This window comes from Argopecten irradians, chromosome 6 (assembly GCF_041381155.1).
Source record: "Argopecten irradians isolate NY chromosome 6, Ai_NY, whole genome shotgun sequence".
Lineage (NCBI taxonomy): Eukaryota > Metazoa > Mollusca > Bivalvia > Pectinida > Pectinidae > Argopecten > Argopecten irradians.
Window position 1 is genome coordinate 15,239,069 of NC_091139.1, and position 24,542 is coordinate 15,263,610.

Genomic DNA, 24,542 nt, shown 5'->3' on the forward strand with positions numbered 1-24,542 from the left:
AATTGATACCTTTTTCCACAAGACATTCTTCCACTAATCTGTCAAACCTCTCTCTATAAAGACCATCTGAGGGAAATATGGCCTTTATCCCCAAGTAGTCTTCATACACAGGTCAAATTGTGGTGATATTGACCATTTGGAACTCTGAGAAAGTGGTCTATGAAGCAGGTGGTCTTTATACAGAGGTGGTTGTTAAGGACTATATTCATTTACCTGTGATAAGGACAGATCAGGTGACCTCTGACACACAAGGTCAAACTTCTCCATGAGTCCGAGGAGGACAGGTTTCTGATCGATGACATCCACCCATAGGTGATCGATAAGAGCGTCCTCAAGGATTCCTTTCTCCTGGAACAGCCTCCATTTCTCCTTCATCATGTCCCACTGGATAGTAATGGAGGAGCAGACGGTATATCATATAACAAATCACAATAATCATTTGATAACGAAACATCACAGTAAACTACTTGGTGTTTTATTAAGTTAATTAATAATTTTCTGTGCTGGGCAGGAAATTCATTTTGAATCATAACAGACACAATGAGGTGACGTCAGGAAACAATGATGTGACTTCGCGATTTGAGGAGAGCGGAACAAAATGGCTGCCTCTTTTGGATATTTGCAACATAATTTGACACCAAGTCTTTAAAATGTAGTTAAGGCTGTTGTATTTATGTGATAAAAAGTAACTTTGTGTCAATTTCAAATGAGATTTTATGAACCATGTCTCAAAGGTTTATTCATTGCTAGCCATGGCTTGCAAAAATAAAAACTTCTCAGACTTGTTTCATAAAATCTCTTACCCACTAAAAGTCCTTTAAAAAATATATATACCCACCTTATCTTCTGTCTGTTTGGCCACGAGGATACGTGTGAACTTTTCTACTAGCCATTGTGGGTTTAATATAACAGTGTTCCTCAGAAGGTTGTCCATGGTCCCCGAGCCTCCGAAGTACACTAACACTCCGAGGTCGTGGTAGAACTCCAGCATGATCTTCACCTCCTTATCTGAACTAATGCCCAGGTTGTTGGCTATCTCCTTTACCTATAAGGGTTCATTTCATTATGTTAAAAGCTAATCCTACATTGTCACGAAACAATAGCTAAATTCAGTGAATTTGAAAAATAAGAATGAGAATTTGACAAAATAAAAAACATTGTCCCATGAAAATTAAACTAGCAAAGACAGTTGGTAAGTCAATTTAAAACAAAGATCTTAAACCTTTTCCAGTAAGGAGAAAGACTGTTAAATATGGCATAGCAGTAACATTATTAGTCTAGACAAGGGAAGTAACTGCAATTTGATCTGGTCAATGAAGATAAATGGCTTTTCGTAAATGTACAAAAACTACCTTATATTGATATTAAATTACCCTGGTTAAAGAAGATAATTTTTAACATGACTTTGTCAGGATTGATAACTGCTTTGTGCTAAAACTGACCTGATCGAATGAAGCATGGTTAAAGTCGTCATTGACAAGGTTGGCAAGTTCCTGTTCGAACCTCAGCCAGTGTATCGGCATCTGTTCTCCCATGTATGGCTCCTTACCCGCGATCTCCTCGACATGCTCTCTTAATGCTGTAACCTGTCAAAGTAGGACAAAGTTTAAAAGCTGGCACATGGCTCGCAAAAAGTAACAGAATGCAATAATGAGTAAACAAATTTATTATCAAACTTTTAATAAGTTCTTTTCTAAAAGCTTTTAAGAGGCAATAGAGGATTATATTATTGTTGAGAATATCTTCCAGAAAGTCAGATGCACAATAATTCAAATTAAAGTAGAAATTCCCTCTGAAATTCTCCATTTCTCTTTCAAAAAGTGACAAAAACTATCTTTTCCTGAAATGAGTATGTAAAGCTTTGATACTTATCATTTTCTGAGATACAATATCACACTCAATGGCTATAAAAAGATGTGGAATAACACGATTGCCAAATTACCTTTCGTCATTATAAACCTGTAAATCAGAATCTATTCACCCACCTGGCTATCGTTCTCTATACTGTTCTCCACTGCCACAAATGGTGTAACTATGTGTTGAGCATATGGCTTATTTACACAGAAATTTCGGATTTCTTCAAACTTTTCTTCTACCTAAAGTACAAAGCAGTAGACAGTGTAATATTAGATCAATTGGTCTGAAGGAAAATGTATTTACTGTATGGCAACATGATCAGATCATCAACTTTTACCAACACTTCCTATCAGTTTTCATACTAAACCAATATACAGTCGAAACTCGTTATCTCGAAATTCAACAGACCAACGAAAATAATTCGACTCATCCGGAATTCGACTCAAACGTAATGCCATTAGGTTTGGTCAGAACGTGGTTTTCAACGGTCCTTATATCTTATGACAGCCGGGTACATGCCTATTACCGTGATCAGCATATTATCGTGATTTTCCAACTTATAAGGTCTGTATTAAATCTTCTTATTTATATGTTTTCAGATGTTTTGGGATTTTTTTAAATACATTTTGTAAAAAAAATAGAAATAGGATACAATCATCATGATAATAGGCATGCACCCTGATTTCCCGGTGATATACGTATACTGACTTCAATGGTTCATACATCAAACTTATACGGAATATAGAACCTGAACAAATAAAAACAAACATCTTTCTTATTTCAGAATTTACTGTTATTTCAAAATAGTAAAATAAACAATAGTTTTCACCTACCGTGAGCAGACTACACTCTCCGTTTCTACTGGTTAATATAATTTACGGTAAATGAAACGAAAGTAGATTTCTATACCAACGCAGAAATACATTGCATGACTAAGATACTAGTACATATGCAACGACTAGTCAAACATTTAACATTGTGGGTTTGTTAAATTATTTTGCACTATCAACATTCAATACAAGCCTTAGAAAACACTTTCGTTTCTAATGATAACTAAACAAACACACTTCCGGTCATGATCAGCCACGCTGATCGGGCCATGCTGAGTGTGATTGTGTAAACATGCATCGTGTTTATGTACAGGTAAGTCACAATTGTAAAGTGACACTAATTAGGAAGCCATACTTGAGAGAATTTATTAAACAATTATTAATTAGCAGTCATTGTTGTAGTATGTTCCCATAGGCCTGAATCTGCATATACCATCGCGATATGTGCAGGTAAACCAATCACATGTTACGACAAACCACAGGTGAATTTCAATTGTTTGTATCCATGTTATATTTACGTAATTGTTGGGATTTTTAAAATTTTGACTAAAATTAAATTCGAGATAGCGACTATTTTTTCCGCTGAATATCCGTTCTAGGGACCAGGAATTGACTTTGACACAACCGGAGTTTCGAGTCATCCGATCTTAAAATACATACACAAAGAAGGACGAAAAACGGGACTTGAAAATTAATTCGACTCAACCGGAATTTCGACTCAAGCGATTTTGAGATAACGAGCTTCGACTGTATTAAACAATTATTAATTAGCAGTCATTGTTGTAGTATGTTCCCATAGGCCTGAATCTGCATATACCATCACGATATGTGCAGGTAAACCAATCACGTGTTACGACAAACCACAGGTGAATTTCAATTGTTTGTATCCATGTTATATTTACGTAATTGTTGGGATTTTTTTATTTAAAATTTTGACTAAAATTAAATTCGAGATAGCGACTATTTTTTCCGCTGAATATCCGTTCTAGGGACCAGGAATTGACTTTGACACAACCGGAGTTTCGAGTCATCGAAATTCGAGTCATCCGATCTTAAAATACATACACAAAGAAGGACAAAAAACAGGACTTGAAAATTAATTCGACTCAACCGGAATTTCGACTCAAGCAATTTTGAGATAACGAGTTTCGACTGTAAATAAACCTACTAGTTTCTGCATTGATTTCATGAAGTATTACACTAGAAAATAACTAGAGTTGCCTGTAAGTCATAAATGCCCTTGCCTTCATATGAAATCCAGACATTTCACAGTGGGTCATAAAAATGCTATCTGCAACAATATAATTGTGTCTTATGCTGATGGGTTTCCAGGACCAATTACTTTTACAGAGATATTTCATCAAAATAGAGTTCATACATCCCCGTTAAAATAGAATTCATACACTATGAGCTGTTTTCCAGTGTTAGATGTAGAAGAGTTGAAATGTGTCTTTATGAATGAATTAACAAAACATTTTTAGAACTGTGAAGAACTGTGAAGAGGATAGATCAAGTCTTACCATTTGTTCCTGTTGCTCCGGGTCCGTTGACAGGCTGTTCCGGTGTGTGCCCACGACAAATATCGGGGGAGACAGCCTGGTGTTGTCTATGGTATTAGATGTGTTTTGGGATGTATGGGCGTATATAGACCTCATCCAAAAATCCATAAAATCCAGTGTTGTCATCTCACCGTCAGGGTTTTCCTGTAACGGATTCAGATAATAAATAAAATTCTAAAGGCAGACTTATTCCATTCTATAGCAATTTTGAACAGAAAGAAATCACTATGCTACCAAATTGTGGCATATGCAGAAATGGTGCTTCTAATAACTACATGTAGAGGCAATCTAGCCAAGGCGAGTCAGTCGTTCAACTGCAGATGACTTGATATGAATATCATATATCTTATGTCTTCTATCCGTGCAATTGTACATACATGTATCACCATATTGTGTTAAAACCAGTTTCTTTCATCTCATAAAGGTGGCACATAATAAATGCATTTTAGAGTTAATATATTGTATACAGTAAAACACAGCTATAACAAACCTCTAGGAACCAACATAATCGCTTTGTTATAAACATAGTTCATTGTACACATAGCATTGACATATTACAGGAGCATTGACAGGGAACAAAAATTATTACGTAATGACCATGAATTCATTATAACGTATTTGTTATAAACATGTTTTATCCAAAGTTGTCAACTATTGTTAGGAAATTGTTGTTTTGTAATTAATTTACCTTTCCTTTAATATAGATATAGAGTGTATTATAAACATGCTTCTGCGTCTACAATCTAAGTATACCAACCTGTTGTGTTGAGTGGACGGAGTTTAGATCGTGGGTCAGATTGAACACAAAGATGTAAACAGCTCTACATGTAAGGAACACCTGGAATAGCAAAAACATTGATTTTTTAAAGTTACAAATTAATCTTCATATAACTGTAAAGTGATTTAAAGTTCAAAAAACTTTTCATCTACTAAACAATAAACCAGTAAATCATAACAAAAGGCCCAAAAGGTCTTCACAATCATTTGAAACTAAATTGATGTTTTTAGTCCCCTATGCCCTTGAAGGAAGGTCAAGGTCATAATTTGAACAAACTTGGTAGACCGTCATCCCAACAAGCTACAGACCCAATATTAGCTCAAAGTCAGCTATTGAAAACAAGTTTCAGTCAAATCGAACCGGTAGAACTTGAGAAGAAGTTCAAAATGTGTTTTAAAGATGGCGGCTGTGGCGGCCATCTTGGATTTGGGATCGACCCGAAAAATAACAACACTTTGTCAGGACAATGTCAGGATCATTTCATGCAAGTTTCAGTCAAATCGCACCGGTAGAACTTGAGAAGAAGTTCAAAATGTGTTTTAAAGATGGCGGCTGTGGTGGCCATCTTGGATTTCGGATCGACCCGAAAAATAACAACACTTTGTCGGGACCATGCCAGGATCATTTCATGCAAGTTTCAGCCAAATCGCACCGGTAGAACTTGAGAAGAAGTTCAAAATGTGTTTTCAAGATGGCGGCTGTGGCTGCCATCTTGGATTTCGGATCGACCCGAAAAATAACAACACTTTGTCAGGACCATGTCAGGATCATTTCATGCAATTTTCAGCCAAATCACACCGGTAGAACTTGAGAAGAAGTTCAAAATGTGTTTTCAAGATGGCGACTGTGGCGGCCATCTTGGATTTCGGATTGACCCGAAAAATAACAACACTTTTCCAGGACCATGTCAGGATCATTTCATGCAAGTTTCAGCCAAATCGCACCAGTAGAACTTGAGAAGAAGTTCAAAATGTGTTTTCAAGATGGCGGCTGTGGCGGCCATCTTGGATTTCGGATCGACCCGAAAAATAACAACACTTTGTCGGGACCATGTCAGGATCATTTCATGCAAGTTTCAGTCAAATCGCACCGGTAGAACTTGAGAAGAAGTTCAAAATGTGTTTTCAAGATGGCGGCTGTGGCGGCCACCTTTGATTTCGGATCGACCCGAAAAATAACAACACTTTGTCGGGACCATGTCAGGATCATTTCATGCAAGTTTCAGCCAAATTGCACTGGTAGAACTTGAGAAGAAGTTCAAAATGTGAAAAGTTAACGCACGGCGGACGGCGCACGGCGGACGGCGCACGGCGGACGGCGCACGGCGGACGACGACGGACGAAACATGATGACTATAGGTCATCCTGACCCTTCAGGTCAGATGACCTCAAAAGTTATTTGAATGAAAAGTTTACGGACCAGTATGGATGAAGCACATGCAATGCCTATAGGTCATCCTAGCGGATTACCTAATTAAGACATGGCCAAGGTGATTCTTATTTTCAATACATATACGTAATTTGTACAACACACTTAAAAAGTTTTCTGTTTATACAATACATTGGTATAATGCTTTTTTCATTTTAATTTAGGAGACTTTGATTTCAACGGCTAACTGACCCGATATATGACTTACTTGGTGGGTAGTATAAAATACTGGCTGACCGGCAAAGTCCCATATATTCATGACAACTTTGCGGTCCTTGTCCTTAACCACAGGACTAGGGGTGACCTTGGATAGACTAGAAGTGGACGGGGACTTGAGCTTGGACTGGTTTGGCTTGGTCTGGCTGACCGGTGGGGTCTGGTCCAGCAGATCCTGGACGAGCTGAACCACGCGGTCCGGAACTTCCTTGACCATCTCGGGAGGGATGTAGTGTGGTTTGTCTCCATGGGAGGAGGCACTACGATCAGACTGAAAAATAATGTATCGCCCACATAGGCACCAAGAACAAACTAAAGCTATATATAAGATACTTTAAAATTCCACATTCAATTCTATGGATTGAGTTTTCATAGGAAAACGAAAACCAGTCAGGCCTTTTAAACATAACACATCATTATGTCCAGTAACTCACAGCTACCTGATGACAACCAATAGTATTCAAATCTATCATAAAAACTTCAGTTTTCAAGCTATGAAATTCAGACTCCAAAATACTGTAGAGCCTTATAGCCATTCATTTCACAGGAAAAAAGTTTTGCAAACATCAGTTACAATTGTAGGATGTACTATTTGATAATTATTGAGAGGATGTGTATAAGCATGTTGCCCGATTCTGAGTGTCTGACATTAAAATATTCTGAAATCAAAATACTGAGAAAACATAAATTTCATATTTTTTAATCACTACCTGTCAACTTACCTTCCTACTACCTGGGAGTGACATTCTGGCTGCATCCCGATTCCCTAACTTCCCCTTGGGAGCCTCAGTCTTCTGTTTACCTTTTTGTTGCAACTCCTTGGCTATATTCTCAGCTAAGGCCTGATAGTATTCCTCCTCTAGCCCCTCAGCTCCACCTAAATGTGACAATTCAGATAAATTACATGTATACCCTTTCCCTATCCTTTCCCTATCCCTCAACAGAAAGGTCTACTTCAAGATTACAATTCAAGTTTTATCATAAGGTATTGTACCTCTTTTAGCCTCTCAGTTTCATTTGAATATGACAATATGATAAAAGTATGCCTCAAATTCAACCCCCTGATATTTTTACATGTCAATTATTACCCATAACGCTCTGTATTTTTACATGTCAATTATTACCCATAATGCCCAGCTGTTTTTTCACTTCTGTATGGCCTTCAGCCTCTTTCTCAAACTCGCCCCGAACGGCCATTTTCCACTCGGCATGATTGCTGGTACTAAAGGAACAAGAAGCAGACAGATCTATCCCATCAGCCTCAGTGCTCTCTTCGTTCACATTGTAGCTGTGCAATGAAGAAAGGAGAAAATTAAAGAAAGATGACAATAACAACGATGAGGATGATACTTCCACGGTTTTGTAAGACATTGGCATTAATGCGAAAAATTGATCATGGAAATAATAAGAAATGATTGAGTCATGTAGACTGAAAGCCAGGTCGTGAAATTTAACACAGAACGGCTAACATTTGATTCTCTCGTTTCAGTTAAAATCGCAAAAAATTGACCCAACGTAAATATAACCTGCTGCTATATACTGTACCACTTGGCAGGAGAAACATGAGCATAAGACTAGTTACCTTAGCTACACACAGGTTTCAAGTTTGACCTTGGCAAAGATGGTGACTTTTTATTTATATATCAATTCATATCATGTGGTACCAACATAGAAACTTGTGGATAACACTGTCAACCACTTCCTCATCGCGAGATACACATTTTTGTGTAATTTCACAGGGGAGAGCTCAAATATGGATTCAAATGTTAAAAATAAATACTTAATATATATAAATAGATGATAAATGAATAAAAAATAATTTCAAAATGTATATAAACTTAAAGAGGGAAAGTATATTGCTCTGGATTCCGTTGGATTTTATTGTCCTAAAGGGAACATATATTTTCCTACAATAAGTATGCTGTGCATGTTGCCCTGGTTGCCCCTGGGTTTTATTTTCCTAAAGAGGAAAATATGTTTCCCTGGTTGCCCTGTATTTTTTTTCCTAGAGGGAAAGTATGTTGTGCATGTTGCCCTGGGTTTTATTTTATTTTCCTAAGGGAAAGTTTGTTGCCCTGGTTGCCCGTAGGTTTTACTTTCCTAGAGGGAAAGTCTATTACCCTTCAGGTTGACCCACGCATGGGTTTTATTTTCCAAGAGGTAAAGTATGTTGCCCTGTTTGCCCCTGGGTTTTATTTTTCTATAGGCAAAGTATCTTGGCCTAGTTTTCCCTGGGTATAATTTTCCTAGAGGGAAAGTATATTGCCCTGGTTGCCCCTGGGTTTTATTTTCTTAGAGGGAAAGTATGTTGCCCTGGTTGCCCCTGGGTTTTATTTTCCTTGTGGGAAAGTATGTTGCTCTGGTTATCCCTGGGTTTTATTTTCCTAGTGGGAAATTAAATTGCCCTGGTTGCCCCTGGGTTTCATTTCCCTAGAGGGAAAGTATGTTGCCCTGGTTGCCCCTGGGTTTTACTTTCCTAGATGGAAATTATGTTGCCCTGGTTGCCCCTGGGTTTTTTTTTCTTGAGGGAAAGTATGTTGCTCTGGTTGCCCCTGGGTTTTATTTTCCTCTTGGGAAAGTATGTTGCCCTGGTTATCCCTGGGTTTTATTTTCCTAGAGGGAAATTAAGTTGTCCTGTTTGCCCTGGTTGCCCCTGGGTTTTATTTTCCTAGAAGGAAAGTATGTTGCCCTGGTTGCCCCTGAGTTTTTTTTTCCTAGAGGGAAAATATGTTGCCCTGGTTTTCCCTTTGGTTTTATTTTCCTAGAGCAAAAGTGTGTTGCTTCGGTTGACCCTGGGTGTACTTTCCTAGAGGGAAAATATGTTGCCCTAGTATAAATAACAGCTGAAAGTTACCGTTCACTAGATGCACCACAATTACCAGGGTTGCTGTAGTCAGCTAATAAAACTACTGGTGTCTAAGAAGAGATTAGCTAAACAGTTGTGTATTTTTTTTAAAGACAAGTACATCTGTACTTATATAAGTCAGAGATTCAGAGTTCAATTCCGGAATCCTAGAGGAAGTAATTGAAAACTTCTCCATTAATCCTTTGATCTGTCATAGTACAGATAACACTGAAAATTCCTCATAATCATGCTTTGACATTTACAGCATTCAATTCCATATATCTATCACCTAGCAACAATGAACTTAATGTCTTATTATTACAGTATAACGATCGAGCCAAAAGAGGCTTAAAACATTCCAACAATGATATTAACATTGTATTTCGTATATTTTGTAATAATGATCACTCTTTCGTCTGTATGTATAATTAGTAGCATATCACAAAAGGAAGGTCGTCCCCATTATCAACAATATTTATAATCTACCTTATATTTTTTATAATTACTGTAACAGTATCTGTGATTGGCTTAATAGTATCACATGACCTGGAAATAAAACATTATATTTCCCTTCCTTTTGTACACAATGATGGAAAAACAAGAACCAAAAGATTAGAAGCTCAATGGTCTATAGAGGGCTCTATTTTCTGCAAATTTGTAAATTAAGGTAGCTCCATACTTTTGGGAAAACCCATGTCATTTTTTTCTAACAGGTCTTATTTTCTTGCATTTTTCATGTAGATTTCAAATCTATAAAGATAAATGGGTGTTCTCGAACTACTTTTTGAGATATTTGAGCTTGAAATATACCATCCCTGCAAATTTGCTGACCGAAAATAGAAAAATTCATAAAATTATGTTTTCTGTAATATTAGGGTGAATGTAGTCTCGATCCTGTTGATTTTTTGTCCTAATTTTCTTACGATAGAACAATATACAAAACTATTTTATTTTTACAAATGCTAACTAATTTTTGTTATTTCCCAGGACCGTTTCTATACGTAATTATCATGTTTTGCCATATTTTCTCCAGTAAAAAATCAATGAATAGGCCAAAAAGGAAATGAAAATCCATGTCAATTTCACAATATTTGTATATGATATGCCCAAGGTAATATGTTTTTCAAATATCATATAAAAACACGAGGTCCTCGATCAAAATTTCACAATTTTGTAAGCTTGAAGTTTGTAACTCGCAACCCTACCCCCATTTCATCCAGTGCTAAGATGGGTTATAATTGATTATTTTTTGAAAATCATGCCGCCAAAAAACATTCCACATCAGTTCATACGTTTTTGTGATATTATATCTGGTTTATGTCTGTTTGTTTTTATGATTTTCTCCAAATTGTGTGTTTAAAGGAAATCCGTATGCGATTTTTTTAGAATTCCGGAATTTCGGTCGGGCCGGGTCCCCTCTTATGATTTATAGCGACGAACGGCACTTCCGGTGTTTAAAAATCCATTCCCATTTACGACAGGGACCGCAAAAACCTCAGAGATAGCATATAATTTTCACTTCACTGCTTTTATTTGATTTATTTAATGATTTTAAACATTCAATATTATATGTAGACAATTTTCACCTATTGAAAAAATATCCAAGTGTGATGTCGTGGCGTATCGGAAACCATTCTGGAATTCAAAACAACCTCCGCAACTTCCGGTATAGCGTCATATGAATTGGCGCGATTTTCAAAAGTATGGACCTACCTTAATTACCATATTATGGTAATTATATGAAAACTGATTGATTGATATATTGATTCTTGTTCGAGTATGTATTATGATATAACAATAAGAAGAAACTTTTTTAATCTTCACCCTTTTCAACTACAACAACATGCGGGTATCTCGGATATCCAGACCTCTAATAAAACATGACCGTAAGATTTAATGTCCCCAAAAATCCCTGTACACCAATTTTCATTGAAATAGGACAATTCCTAAGTCAAATTTTATGGTGGCCATCTTTGATTTCTCAGAAGAAAAAAAAATCAAACTGTCATAAAAAATTATATACTGGACATCTACAATTATCAACTGTTAAAATTACCATGTACATTTTTTTTTTTAAATCTCTGGAAAACAATGGTTGAATGACATAAAGACTTTAACGGATATACAGACCAAATTAGAGAAGAACAGACTGACAGACAAGCTGATTACTAATTAATCTCTGATGCAGGGCCTTATAATTTGAACAATAGATTTTACTCTGTTATTAATGAACTTCACATAGATACATGATCATAACTTTAGGTTGAAATTAAAGTGTACAGTGGGTTTTTTTTTCCATGGGTTATATGATTATTCCACGATATATATTATTCAAAATAAATCAGGATTTTTTTCATGTCATATAAATAATTAACACTGCAGTTACTATAGCATCTAGATAGATCATAGTTCCATGACGGACAAACACATTTCATTACATATTCATCACTTCACCAGTATGGCATGATACAGTGTAACAACAAGACTGTATAGATTAGAATTAGCACACGTACAAAGGGAGTGCAATTGAGAAAGAGACAGCAAAAATAGAAATAAAAAATATCAAAAGAGCACGATGTTGCACAAAGAGTTCATGAGTACATTGTATAAGAGCTCGAGAAGTAAAGAAAGAGAAAATTATAAGTTTAAGAATCTTAATAAAGACAAAGCATTCAGTTTTAATTTTGTTGTTATCTTTCATTCAGACAATTGGACCAAGACTATTTTCTTCACGTTTTAGGAAAATGACTGATTCCTCCAATATTTAATATATTTTTTTCATATATTCCAGACAATTCCTGTGATCAATTTTATTATTTTAGACTTTGAAATGAAAATAGCTGATTTCAGCTAAATAAGTAGCTGAAAAAAATGTTCTATCTGTTCAAGGTCGTTTTCATATTAAATAAACTTGTATACATGTATACTTATAAGGCAGAATAGTTATTACTGTATGGACCTATACAAAGCTACCGTCATTAATAAACATTTATGAAAAATTTACCTTTGCCCCATCATGGCTTTCTTGAGACTGGTTTTGCCAACGCCATCCTGTCCCACCAGCATAAGACGCGTTCGACACATGGGTCGTGTTCCAGACGTGCATGCCTCTTCATACGCCTGTACAGCCTCTGGGCCACGGGCGAGGATTTCTTTCGGGGCTTCATCTGTTAAAGGCAAAAAGGTTTTTTGACAAAATCATAAAATTATGCCTTGAAGAAATGGTAAGAAACTGATAGAAGCTAAATATACTTGTAAAACAAATCTATCCATTAGACTGACCTGAATATTACTGCAATTTGTATATGTCACAGCATTTCATAATGAACGAAACCTTTGAATAACTCTTTTGATTTTCTGATAATTCAACAAGTAAATCAAATAATGTTGTCTCTATAAGACATGAAACATAGAAAAAAGTAATTTTATCGCTATTCAAATGTATAAGGACATAAAACTATCAATGTTGTGTACATTACTTATTTACAATTACATGTACATATAAGGACTCTAAGATTCTATCAAACATATATCATCAACAATTATTTGGAATCATATATCCTAGAAAAATAAATTGTCATTATATGATTAATGAATATACCCTATATAACACTATTTCAACATATTTTTCTAGCTCACATTAGTTTAGTCAAAGAAACCCAATGTGCTCAATAAAATATCAGTCCACCTTCACCCTGTTTCGAAATTTTCATTCATTCTTCAGACTTGATACAAATTGAACATTTTCTTTTGGAAACGACCATCTAATTTTAGTTTTTGTCTGTATAATCCACACCTGAGTATAAGATGAACAATTCATTTCCAGGTAAAAAAGTTCCAACTTATTATATTCTTGAAAATACTGTACGTTATAAATATTTTCCCCTAATTTATATAACAATATTCCTTAAAAGCATTTTACACATCGATCAGTTGGATGATTATTTTTTTCATATGAAAACATTTTGTTTAAGTAATGGAGGAAATCCAGAGTGCAAAGTGAAAAACCACTGACCTATAGCCAGTACGTACCGGGGTATATATCTAAGTATATATATGGGACAAGGAAGTAATTCCAACCGTGTGGACAAAACAAAATTGTCAAATTTTCGAGGCGATGTGCCCCTTTATCAAGACATACAAAACGAACACGATTACATAGGATACGAACAGTAATGCGGGACAAAGAAGACAAATAATAAACTATACAGCACAATGGAGCACAATATATACATGTACATGGATTTTGAAATAAGGTTTTTTGCATTCGTCAAGAGAAAAAACGTTTGTAATAAAAAACATACATGAGATGGAATTATTCACTGTCTATAGAGCTATTGATTGGGTTGGTGATGGATTAGCTTCCCTCCAAACACACAGAAGATGTGTTTTTATTGATGAGCCATTACACTTAAGTGTAATATAAAGGTATCCATAGTTACAATTCCATTTCTACAGGTATCTCTCTCTTACCTGGTGTAAGGTCGAGTTAAGTCTACCTGTGATCTGTTACCAATATTCAATAGAAGTCTGAGATAAGGATTTTACGTTGGCAATACACGTACATGTTAGGCATGACTGTAAAATCCGGCATAATGATACTTTGATCAATCATCTTAAGCATGATAAGACCATTTATATATGATACACAAACATTGAAGTCTACCCACGTATAGGTATAAGGGGAAACTAAGGAGTATTTAAGTACAAAGGTATCATTCAAATGTCTATAGCTACAGGTGTCAAAACCTCCTTTTGCAGGCGTAGGTGAGCAGGTTTGAATCCATTCTAAACCATTTTTATGCATAATCCAACATATAGAAATAAGATTATGTGTAGAAAACCTCACCATGCAACAAAACAGTGACACTTTCTTATTACCAAGCTCACGAACTCACTGTTAAGCTGGCACATATAATATCACTATAGTAATTATCATAACCTGGAAAGGTGCACACACTCAACAGCTAGGTTACCATAAACAGGATTTTGGAACTATGATTGTTTTGATTGGTTTAAGTTCCTATTGACACTCAGGGTCATTCAAGGACATGCCAGGTTTAAAGGAGGAAAGCAGGAGTACCAGGAGAAAAACCACCAACCTCATTCTGTGGTCAGTACCTGGCAACAGCCCCAAGTGGGATTCGAACACTTGACTCAGTGGTAGTTTAACAGATTGTCAGGACATTTCAATCACTCTGCCACTTTGAGCACATGACAAACCAGGTAGGCTCACATGCTCAATGGCTACATGACCTTAAATGGTATACGTATCATACAGCTCTCCAGGTAGGCTCAAAACACACTAGGTGGGCTCACAACTTATATTATCTGATGACTACGTAGTTTGAAATTAGGCTCACAAACCATGTGAGCTCTCAAATTCTCCAGTTAGACTCAAGACACAAGATGTCCACATAATCACAAGCAAAGCTCACAAATTAATGGGCTCACAAGTTCCCTACCTGGGCTCAAAATACATCAGATGGGCTCACATATATACTTACCTGATGACCGCAGTCACAAACAGGGTTCACAAGCTCTCCAGCTCGGCTCAAGACATATACCAGGAGGGCTCACAAATATACTTACCTGATGACCATGTGAACAAATTCATAAGCTACACTCTTAAACCAGATTGGCTCACACACTTGCTTAAGATAAATATGTTAAAAGGTACGGAGATAATTAATTAACAATCAGCTAAATCAAAAGTTACAGAAAATGTGCTTACCGCCCGCGGTCATTGTCCCTGGCTTAAATATTTCCTATATATCCCATTTCCAGTGTCTAATAACTGACGGTCAAGTCACGTCACACGTACTACACAACTGTACATATAATTCTGATCCATTTCTTCATCACAGAGTTTTGTCATTTTAATCCTTAAATCCCTCTTTATGATATATATAGCTCCCGTGTAACCCTAACGGCTTTCATCAAAGAAATGTTCTCTTCACGTCATCCATTAAATTGATGGGTATTACAACAATAAGATCAGTAAATTATCAATGTACTTGGATGGCACCATAGTAGTACAATATTATAGTGTCTGTATAAAATTGTGTTGTTCGAACCTTCGGTAGACCTCCACCTCATTGATGAGATCCCATTAAGCAGCATATGACTGTTATATCTGTTTGCACCTCTGGGTACATATATAAACACTGTCCTGAATGACTGTCAGCCTCAACTCTTCACGGCCAGCAAAACAAACTAACTAATCAAGAACCGTGGCAGTATCCGCACTATATGGGAGTCTTCAAATGCTGCAGCATTAAACATTTACCGGACCCAGACCTAATCAGATATATACCTCCGTTTTAAACAGGCAAATATATACAGCACGTATGTGTGTACGCCTCTCAGGTAGGATAAAGCCATATATCTATACTACCTCAGACAGGTTAAATGTGTATACGCTACTACAAGTGAATAGAAAGTTGTCAAATCAATCAGCCATTCTAGGCTCCTACGGTAAATCAATCAATACTCGCTACAGATCTAGCTACCATCCGGCATTGTCAGCACTACTGTCTAAATTTAAAAGGCTTTTTATATGTTTACATAGAGAAATTAGAATTACCTCAAAGCTGTTAAATTATAATGCGTAATTACCTGTGTGGTATATTTGTTTTAATCTAAAGAGTTATAAGCCAATGTTAATTGGATGTCTGCAGTAGTTGTTTCGACCAGGTTTAGACTATCGGCTTTACTTGTCAAGTATTGGGTATGGGACATTTATATCTGTCTGGGTAAATGCTATAGCGGTCAGCCTATAGTCTGGTGCATGTGTATGTGTACAAGGTAAATATAGTTATAGGGAAACAGGGGTGAGGATAGAACGGGGGCTGTATTTACTCTAAAATTTAGATTTATATTGGAAACAAATAGAAGAAGCGCTAGCATCAATGATGAAGAACAGTAATTTTATAATGAATATTTTTCCTTTTTTATTTATATGATTGAGATATGGTCCTCAGTTCTTGAGAGTTTGAAATGTGCATGACAAGGTATAAGAATATAACTGGCCCCAGTTTTATGAACATTCCTTAAATTTAAGGAATCCCTTAAATTAAAATTCTCCATTGGAAAGCATTACAGATTTTAAGGAAGGCTCTTTAACTTAAGATTTTCCCGTAACTTTTGTAATGCTTTTTTTTTTTATGGGGAAATTTAAGTTAAGGAATGTTCATGAAACTGGGCCCTGGCATATAAATAGGCACATTTCTGTCTTCGTAGGTACAACAATTTTGTAGGCTTGCCGAATGCTGATCAATCAATCTCTTGCATGAAAAAATACTTTTTTTCCTTATATATACCTGATTTAATTTGGATTTTATTCCAATTATATCCTTTTACTAATTATATGAGGGTTCAATTCATTTACACCTACCAACTTAATCATGATTTTTTCACTGGGTACTCTGACTTAATTTCTTCAACTTCCTAAACCTTCTTGGCACATCCTTCAACATCCTTGATACTCCTGGGGTTACTATCACTGATATTTTATCCACCCCTGGACTCTTTCATACGGTAGTAAAACTGGAGGTAGTTCAGGAGACAATCACAGGCCTAAAGATTCTTTTGATGTACCTGTGTCTTCTATTGCCTCCAGTTTTACCATGAGATAGTCGAGGGGTGGACATAACATCAGTGATAGTAACCCCTGGAGTATCGAGGATGATCCTTAAACTACCTTGGTTGTTAATAGGATGTGAAACTAATTAATGTAAAAAAATCAAACCAAACTTTGCTTAAATAGAGTCTGATATTCCTTTACCTGGACAGAACAATTTTTTTTGGTTGTCACTTACCTGGTTTTACAAATTTGGCACTTTTGGTGTTTCCATAAATATCTAGACATAACCACACTGGTCGATCTGTTGGAACACCTTGGAGACAGGCCCCCTTGTGTAATCCATCTACAAACAGTTGTAGCTGACCTTGGGAACTTAGATACAAGGTCACATGGGATCCCGTATCCACGAAGCATTCATTGATTGGCTGAATCAAGTAGCCTTCCTTTTTGGCCAGGTTAGGCAGGGCATATCGTGGTAAGTCGGACACACTGGTTTTACTAGGATCCTGGGTGGTCAGTCCAACCCTAAGGGCCCCACTCCATGTCTGGACAGTGGTCAGTTCCAGGCACACTTTCTGGTTGACCTTCACTGGAAGGTCACTGAACACTACACCATTACAGAAGGAAGTGTCAGAACGTGTCGCTAGAGTCTTGTTTTCCAACAGTGATACCCCAGTCCCATGAACATTATGAAATTTCATTGTCCTTTTCTCACCAAATTAAATTCTTCATGCCCTCATGGGCCATAGTTGATTTCTGTCTCATCAGTAGTTTCTGTTTTTCCTGGTCTTTTGCTATCTTGTTGTGTTGTAAATCTCAACCAGTGGTCCCTGTAGGAAAAGACGGAAATAAAATGTATGTTTTATATTGATTTAGATAATTTGCCAACAAAGGTCATCCTATAGGTATATGGTAGGTAAATAGATCAATGGAAATCGTGTTACATCTCTCCTGTAGCCTTGGGTCACCTGCAGACCATTCAACATCATCCGGACTTAATAATGTATAAATTAATATACATCTTCTGATACATATATATCTATACATACGTCTGTAAAGGTCCTCAACAACAAATTAATGGGTGTCCTCTTTGGACATCAGTAAACTTTAACATTTGTTTAGAACTTAGGACCCACGGACAACAAAGAGCTGATGGATATTTTATATAACCAGTACTTACCTGGATATACAGTAAATCAAATATTTAAAGCTGCTTGAAGTTGCTTCATGTGTTTATTAGGATGTGCAAACAGGAAGCACAAACATTTCATTTGTATAAACACAAGCTACTGCAATTCCGTCTTTGCATATTACAGAGTTATCTCCCTTGCGGGTAGGTATCGATTGTTACGTCATTATTTTGAAAGCGCAATTCACGTCATTTTCTCCGAAAAGTATGACGTTACGCTCGCAAAAACATGACGTCACAATCAATACCTACCCGCAAGTGCAGATAACTCTGTACTATGCAAATCCAGAATAACAAATTTATTGTATCCCTTTTTACAAAAGTTCGTCAACGAGATAAAAGCTGACAGATTTTAAAGCTGTACCATAATTATAAATCAAAGTGTATTCATGCACCATATTTGTACTTAAATCAAAGTGTATTCATGCACCATATTTGTACTTATAAGCTCACACAATGCGAAATATGCGAATGCATAGATCATATAGTTGGAAAATCATATTTTTAATGAAGTAGTAATGATAAAGTCATGGTGTGAGAAAATATGACTACGCTCATTGTATTTTGATTTTTTTTTTAAAAAGCCATTGTATTTATTAACTGCCCCTAGTAATAAATACCAAATTATTAATCTAATGCCTAATTGCAAATGTAATTGCATTTGAACCAACTCATCATAGCACTATATGGTGAGAATATCTAACCAGATCAAAAATCTATTTTGCATTAAAATTTGATTGCACCCAATACATTCACAATTATTGTTAACATGACACTCTACAAAACGATATAAATCCTGTGTATTAATACTAAAATGACAAATAGCTCAAATTAAAGGTAAACTGGTAACTGATGACTTAAAATTGAAAATAAAAAAGTTTTTGTTTTCACAACCAATGAATTTATGATGATAATGTTTCACAGGTTTTGTATGACAAGCTGCTGAAACTGATAGACAGACACACAATAGAATCAAATATTGACTTGATAAAAACTCATTAACTCGTTGTGATATCGTTCATCAGTCTAAATACTATGGCCTGATTGATGAATTATTTATGCGTGATTTGACTGATTTCCTTACAGGGATACGCTGAAGGTTTCACCCATTACATATATTGTCTGTGATAATGATTTTGTCTATTCTGACATTCATATTCATGTGTATGTTCAAAACAATCTTTTACCTTTAAGTTCAAAACAATTTTTAGTTTTTAATTCATTTAGAGTTTATATTCCGCAGGCATTCATAAACAGCTTTTGCTTTTAAACATCAAACAATTCCTCTACAGAGTTGCATTAAAGTCTCCTGAGAAATCAATACTATCACTGGGTATGTAGAAAATTGCATGTGAACGTCGTCAATATTCAGACCTACAATTAATACTCTTACTAAAGCTTATAATATACATGACTATCAGGTAATTCTATATCTACCCATTGAACTTTAAATCACTCCCTACTTCAATATTAAAATTACACATACGTCATATCATCTTTATCTTCAATAATACTGTAAAGTTAATTGAGACGTACGGGTTTACATGAAGTATTATATTAATATAGATTTTTATTCATTCAAATTTATAATTGCATAATTTTCATACATCTGCAATATTGACAAAATTAAAATCATGAATCGATAAAATGACACACCCAAATTATTTGCTTTAGATACAGTTAGGATGGAATGAATAATTGGTGTATGGTTTAGCATGATAAAAAGAAATGCCACTAATATTTATTCAGAGTTTAATAATTTAAGGGACAATTCTTATATACTGTAGCATTAAAATCTCATTGCTGATATCTGTCAATCTCAACAAAATGAATTAATTTTTAAAACAGATGAAAAGGTTTTCACTCAAAATTCTACTGAAAATAACATATACATCAGGGCTTTTTCAAAATCGGCCCCATTCCCCATGGCAAAACCTCTAAATATTTCCCAATTCAAACCTTATATTTCCCAAAATGAAAGTTTCTTGAAAACTGTCCAAAAATATTAAATGAACTTAGTTGGTTAAGGCTTTGAATATTTGTGAATTGGCTTCAGAAAAGTACATAAACTACACTGGAAATAAAAAATCTTATTTGTCATGCTTTATTTCATCTTTCATAGTTTTTTTCCCACATCTTGGTTTTGCCAAACTTTTTCCCAAATTCAAAGCCGCAGGCCCCATTCCCAATGCAATGAGAAAAAGCCCTGTACATGTACTATTGAGCAATCAAAGATTCTGAAACCCAGTCCTCCTCATTGGGGCTATAAAACTAATCAGATTGAAATCTCCATTATGTATGGAGAATCTCTTTTATTGTTAGCCAACAAATAAAATTTCTTAGGTCAATGTAAGAAATTTGAATGAATGTTATGAAATATTAAATATTGCTTAAGTAAAAATTATAACATATATATATTGAATCAATATATCAACATGAGAGAAGGGAGACAATAACATTACATAGTACAATACTTCTCTATGGGAATTAAAGTGAATAGTCGGGCAAAGAAAACCAGTCTAAATGCGTTCATTGGCCTTCCAAAAGTTCTCACATATCAATACGACGGTCAAGTTCGATTCTGCTTACGTTTCCCAGTTCTGACCATTGAAATAAAGAAAAGTTGAAAGCATTGAAAGCGAGGCTGCGTTGAAATGTAACCACGGACATAGTCAGCCGGGAGGACGTTTTAGGATTCCTATACCGTTACTTTAAATTAATTTCTACTTACGCAGACAGATTTTGACGAGAAAGTTTATTTTTCTATTCCATAAGAAATTATACTGGATACATTCACACCATTTTTACCGACTTTAGTCATACTTCTCTATGGGAATTAATATTATGAATATAAAAGATGTTTTACTAGTAATCAACTCTTCTATCAACAAAGACTGGACCAGTAGTGCATTATGAAATTTCAGGGGTGGATTATAATAGTTATAATTAGGTCGACATAAACAAGAGAATGTCTGTACATGTGTAATCCTGGTAAAATCTAACTGCAAAATACCTCTTGGCTATAGAAACAAATCTCTGTAAAACAATGGTCCCGGGTTTGATTCCTAGCAGTTATAAGCAATGATTATTAATGATATGTCTAGCTATAATATATTTAAAAAATCCAGCTCTATTATACATTTGTACATGTATGAATCAATTGATAGATGGCCAGTTGTAAATCAAACTGTCTGGGTATGTCCTGCACATGACTTTGCATTTTGCATTATGCGTGCATTGTTACGTGTACAATACGATATTTGCTATGACATTGAAAAGGTACACATATGCTTGCGAGTACGAGGTATATAGCTACATATATATATATTGCCTGGTGATCGGTCAATTGTACTGAACAGTCCAAACATGCAATTACATTGTAAGATTATGTCAAACAGCTTTGAATTTATTTTTGTAATATACATGTTTAAAGTCCCAATATCTATTTTTGTCTTATTTTTTTTCATGATTTAGAAGAATGTTGAAAACAAATCCTGTTGTAAATCATGCAAGACTGGACTAAATCGAAGTCAATTTAAAAGATGCGTGATCCAGAAAACGTACAGATGACAGATCAGACCTGTCCGGAGGTGCCAGGATACATTTTCTATTAGTATGTACATTTGTATATGTATACATGTACACATTTATAAATATATATACAACAATTACCAGTATATATGATATCTTACCACATGTGCCTTGATAGGTCACGACTATTTAGACGTGATCTATCTTATATATATATCTCATCATTAGGAACGTACCAAGCATTATTTTCTCATATACCATCAAGTAAGACAGTTACAGTAGAATTTGTAAAACAGTATAATAGTTCCTCACCTATACAGAACTCTTACTATTTCCATGTTTTTATCCAATTTTGTATGAGAAATCCAAAACCTTCAGTTAAAATATAACACCCATGATATGTTTCTGTGGATCTTGAATTTAAGCTGTGATCAGATGAAGAAACAGCAATGCCATACCCCTGTGCCGTGTGTGGTTACTATCAAAATCACAGGTAGCAACTCACCACGTGCGGAGTCTTCACACCTGTGGCCGCACGAGCAGTACACTAGACTGGGAGTGGGTACACAACTACACACATTATACCACATTCACACACTTACCTGGAAAAGAATGACGGCTGAAAACGTCAAGAACGATCCGTGACAAACACAGGCGACATGGCTGTCAAAAGAAAAACAACAAATAGATATGTCACATGGATGTTTGAATAGCTCGCTGTTTTACGTGAAGCGTTTCAGGTACGCAGAATCTATAAACTCGCACCATGGACGTGTTAATCAACGAGAGTGGTTCGACCCCCAGCAGAAACACAGGTTATTTTTTCTTTTCTTTTACCTTTCATCGTTATTCTTATTTCAAAATCGCATACTAAATCGTTTATTACAATGTTTTGCAGATAGACATAATCCATTAGTACCTGAAAATAATTAATGATATTTACTTTTAAAAATGTTTTTATTTTTTATTAAAATACCGTATGAATAGATTATCTACATGTAGGTGTTTACTATACACAAAGCGGAGACCTAATAATGTTTATGCATTTTTAAGATGCAAGCATAATATGTAATGATGATGCCATTAAAGTTTGAATGTAATTAATATCGTACATGTATTCACTAGTCTGTAATGTAATATTATATTACTGAACTCGAGGCCGTATAACATGGTATACATACAATGTATATATGCATGTCTCATATTTGTGCCAGATCATACAGAGGTGAATATGAACAACTAACGAACATTTAGAAAAGCCGACAGATTTGGATTATTGTTAGTTTTTAAGTGTCGTCTGCACTGGATGGGACGAAGTTTTTAATTATACATATAAAGCATATGCCCCACATTAAACATGAGGACCTGGCACGAAAATTTTGAACTAGCAGTATACATATATATAAATATACATATTAGATTCTATAATATAAATATATATTATACTGTTGGTGCCAGAAGATGATAATGAAAGAAGTATTAACGGTAACATAATAACTTTTGTGACTCTACAAAATTATCCATCTCGTTTTACCTTTTAGAAATATCACCATTTATAAATCCCTGGAAACATAAAGCCATATCAGATGATGTATATTTTATATTTGTTGTAAATTTTAATGGAGAGGGCGTTTGTAAGTTTGAATTAACTTTTGCCCGGTCTTGTTGCTAATATATGGCAATAGAATATGTCTAAACTAAAGCTAACATTATATAATCTTTCCACGTTTTTAGTTTTGTGTAAAGTTTGTCTTGCACTCAACACAGCTTTATGTTAAATACCGCGTCAAAACCCGTTTATAAATTATCTATGGAAGGGATAGTGTATAAGATATAATTAAAGTATATTTGAAGGTACATGTAATAACGTATTTTGAACTTTAAATTAGTTTTGTCAGTCTGCAACCTCCACCTGCTCGCATTTTCAAACTTTCTTTTTTGGAGTTCAAACCCTACACATTGCGACATATTATTCACGAAACTGAAACCTAACGAAAATGACCCGCGATCTCTGCCTACTTATGATACATGTTATAGTCACTAGGCTACAAACATTCCTTCACTTTAAGGAATTCCTCAACTTAAAATCCTCCATTGGAAATCAAGGAAAAACTCCTAAGGAGCCTTCCTTAAAATATATAATGATTTCCTATGGAAAATTTTAAGATAAGGAACTCATTAAATTAATATTCGTGAAACTGCGCCCTGGAAATATTGATACATCAAATAATATTGTGCATGTAATTTTACAGGGTTTTTTTTTCTCTCCATTTTTTTATCCCACAGACATATAAATAACATTATGTTCCTTTCACAGAAGGACTTGCACACAAATTTCCATATTTAAATAGATTATTCTAATCTTGAACACAAAATTTCACCGCTTTCACGTTATTTACAGATCTATTCATCATTTACTCATCCTTACCTCTCAACCATTCATATCCATTCAAAATAAATTGATATTTTGTATACAGGTTTGATCTAATATATTCCGTCCAATTAACGCAGATGAAACTTAAAATTGAGGGAAAAATAGGGACTCTTTACCCTTAAATAAATTCTAATAAGGACAAATTAAGATTAACCTTTCACAAAATCAATGCACAAAGTAAGCCATTACTCAATTCGCAAACGACATTAAATAGACTTACACATGTTTCATAGTTTCTGCATGCATTTTAATCCAGGCGAGTGACTTCAAAAAATGCAGTGGAGCACTTC

General features: G+C 35.2%; 1 protein-coding gene across 1 annotated transcript in view; it reads right to left on the reverse strand.

The window, feature by feature from the left end:
* Positions 1 to 22,500, reverse strand: part of LOC138325117 (uncharacterized) — a 31,976-nt gene extending 9,476 nt beyond the window's left edge. The window contains exons 1-12 of the mRNA XM_069270560.1: positions 22,421 to 22,500; positions 17,334 to 17,928; positions 12,518 to 12,680; positions 7,793 to 7,956; positions 7,391 to 7,545; positions 6,661 to 6,939; positions 5,004 to 5,084; positions 4,208 to 4,390; positions 1,986 to 2,096; positions 1,443 to 1,586; positions 839 to 1,045; positions 214 to 384 (exon numbers count right to left, since the gene is read on the reverse strand). Of these exons, the coding sequence (XP_069126661.1) occupies positions 214 to 384; positions 839 to 1,045; positions 1,443 to 1,586; positions 1,986 to 2,096; positions 4,208 to 4,390; positions 5,004 to 5,084; positions 6,661 to 6,939; positions 7,391 to 7,545; positions 7,793 to 7,956; positions 12,518 to 12,680; positions 17,334 to 17,799 (2,124 nt within the window). The 5' untranslated portion in view covers positions 17,800 to 17,928; positions 22,421 to 22,500. The remainder of the gene's footprint in view (positions 1 to 213; positions 385 to 838; positions 1,046 to 1,442; positions 1,587 to 1,985; positions 2,097 to 4,207; positions 4,391 to 5,003; positions 5,085 to 6,660; positions 6,940 to 7,390; positions 7,546 to 7,792; positions 7,957 to 12,517; positions 12,681 to 17,333; positions 17,929 to 22,420) is intronic.
* Between the last annotated feature and the right edge of the window lie 2,042 nt (positions 22,501 to 24,542).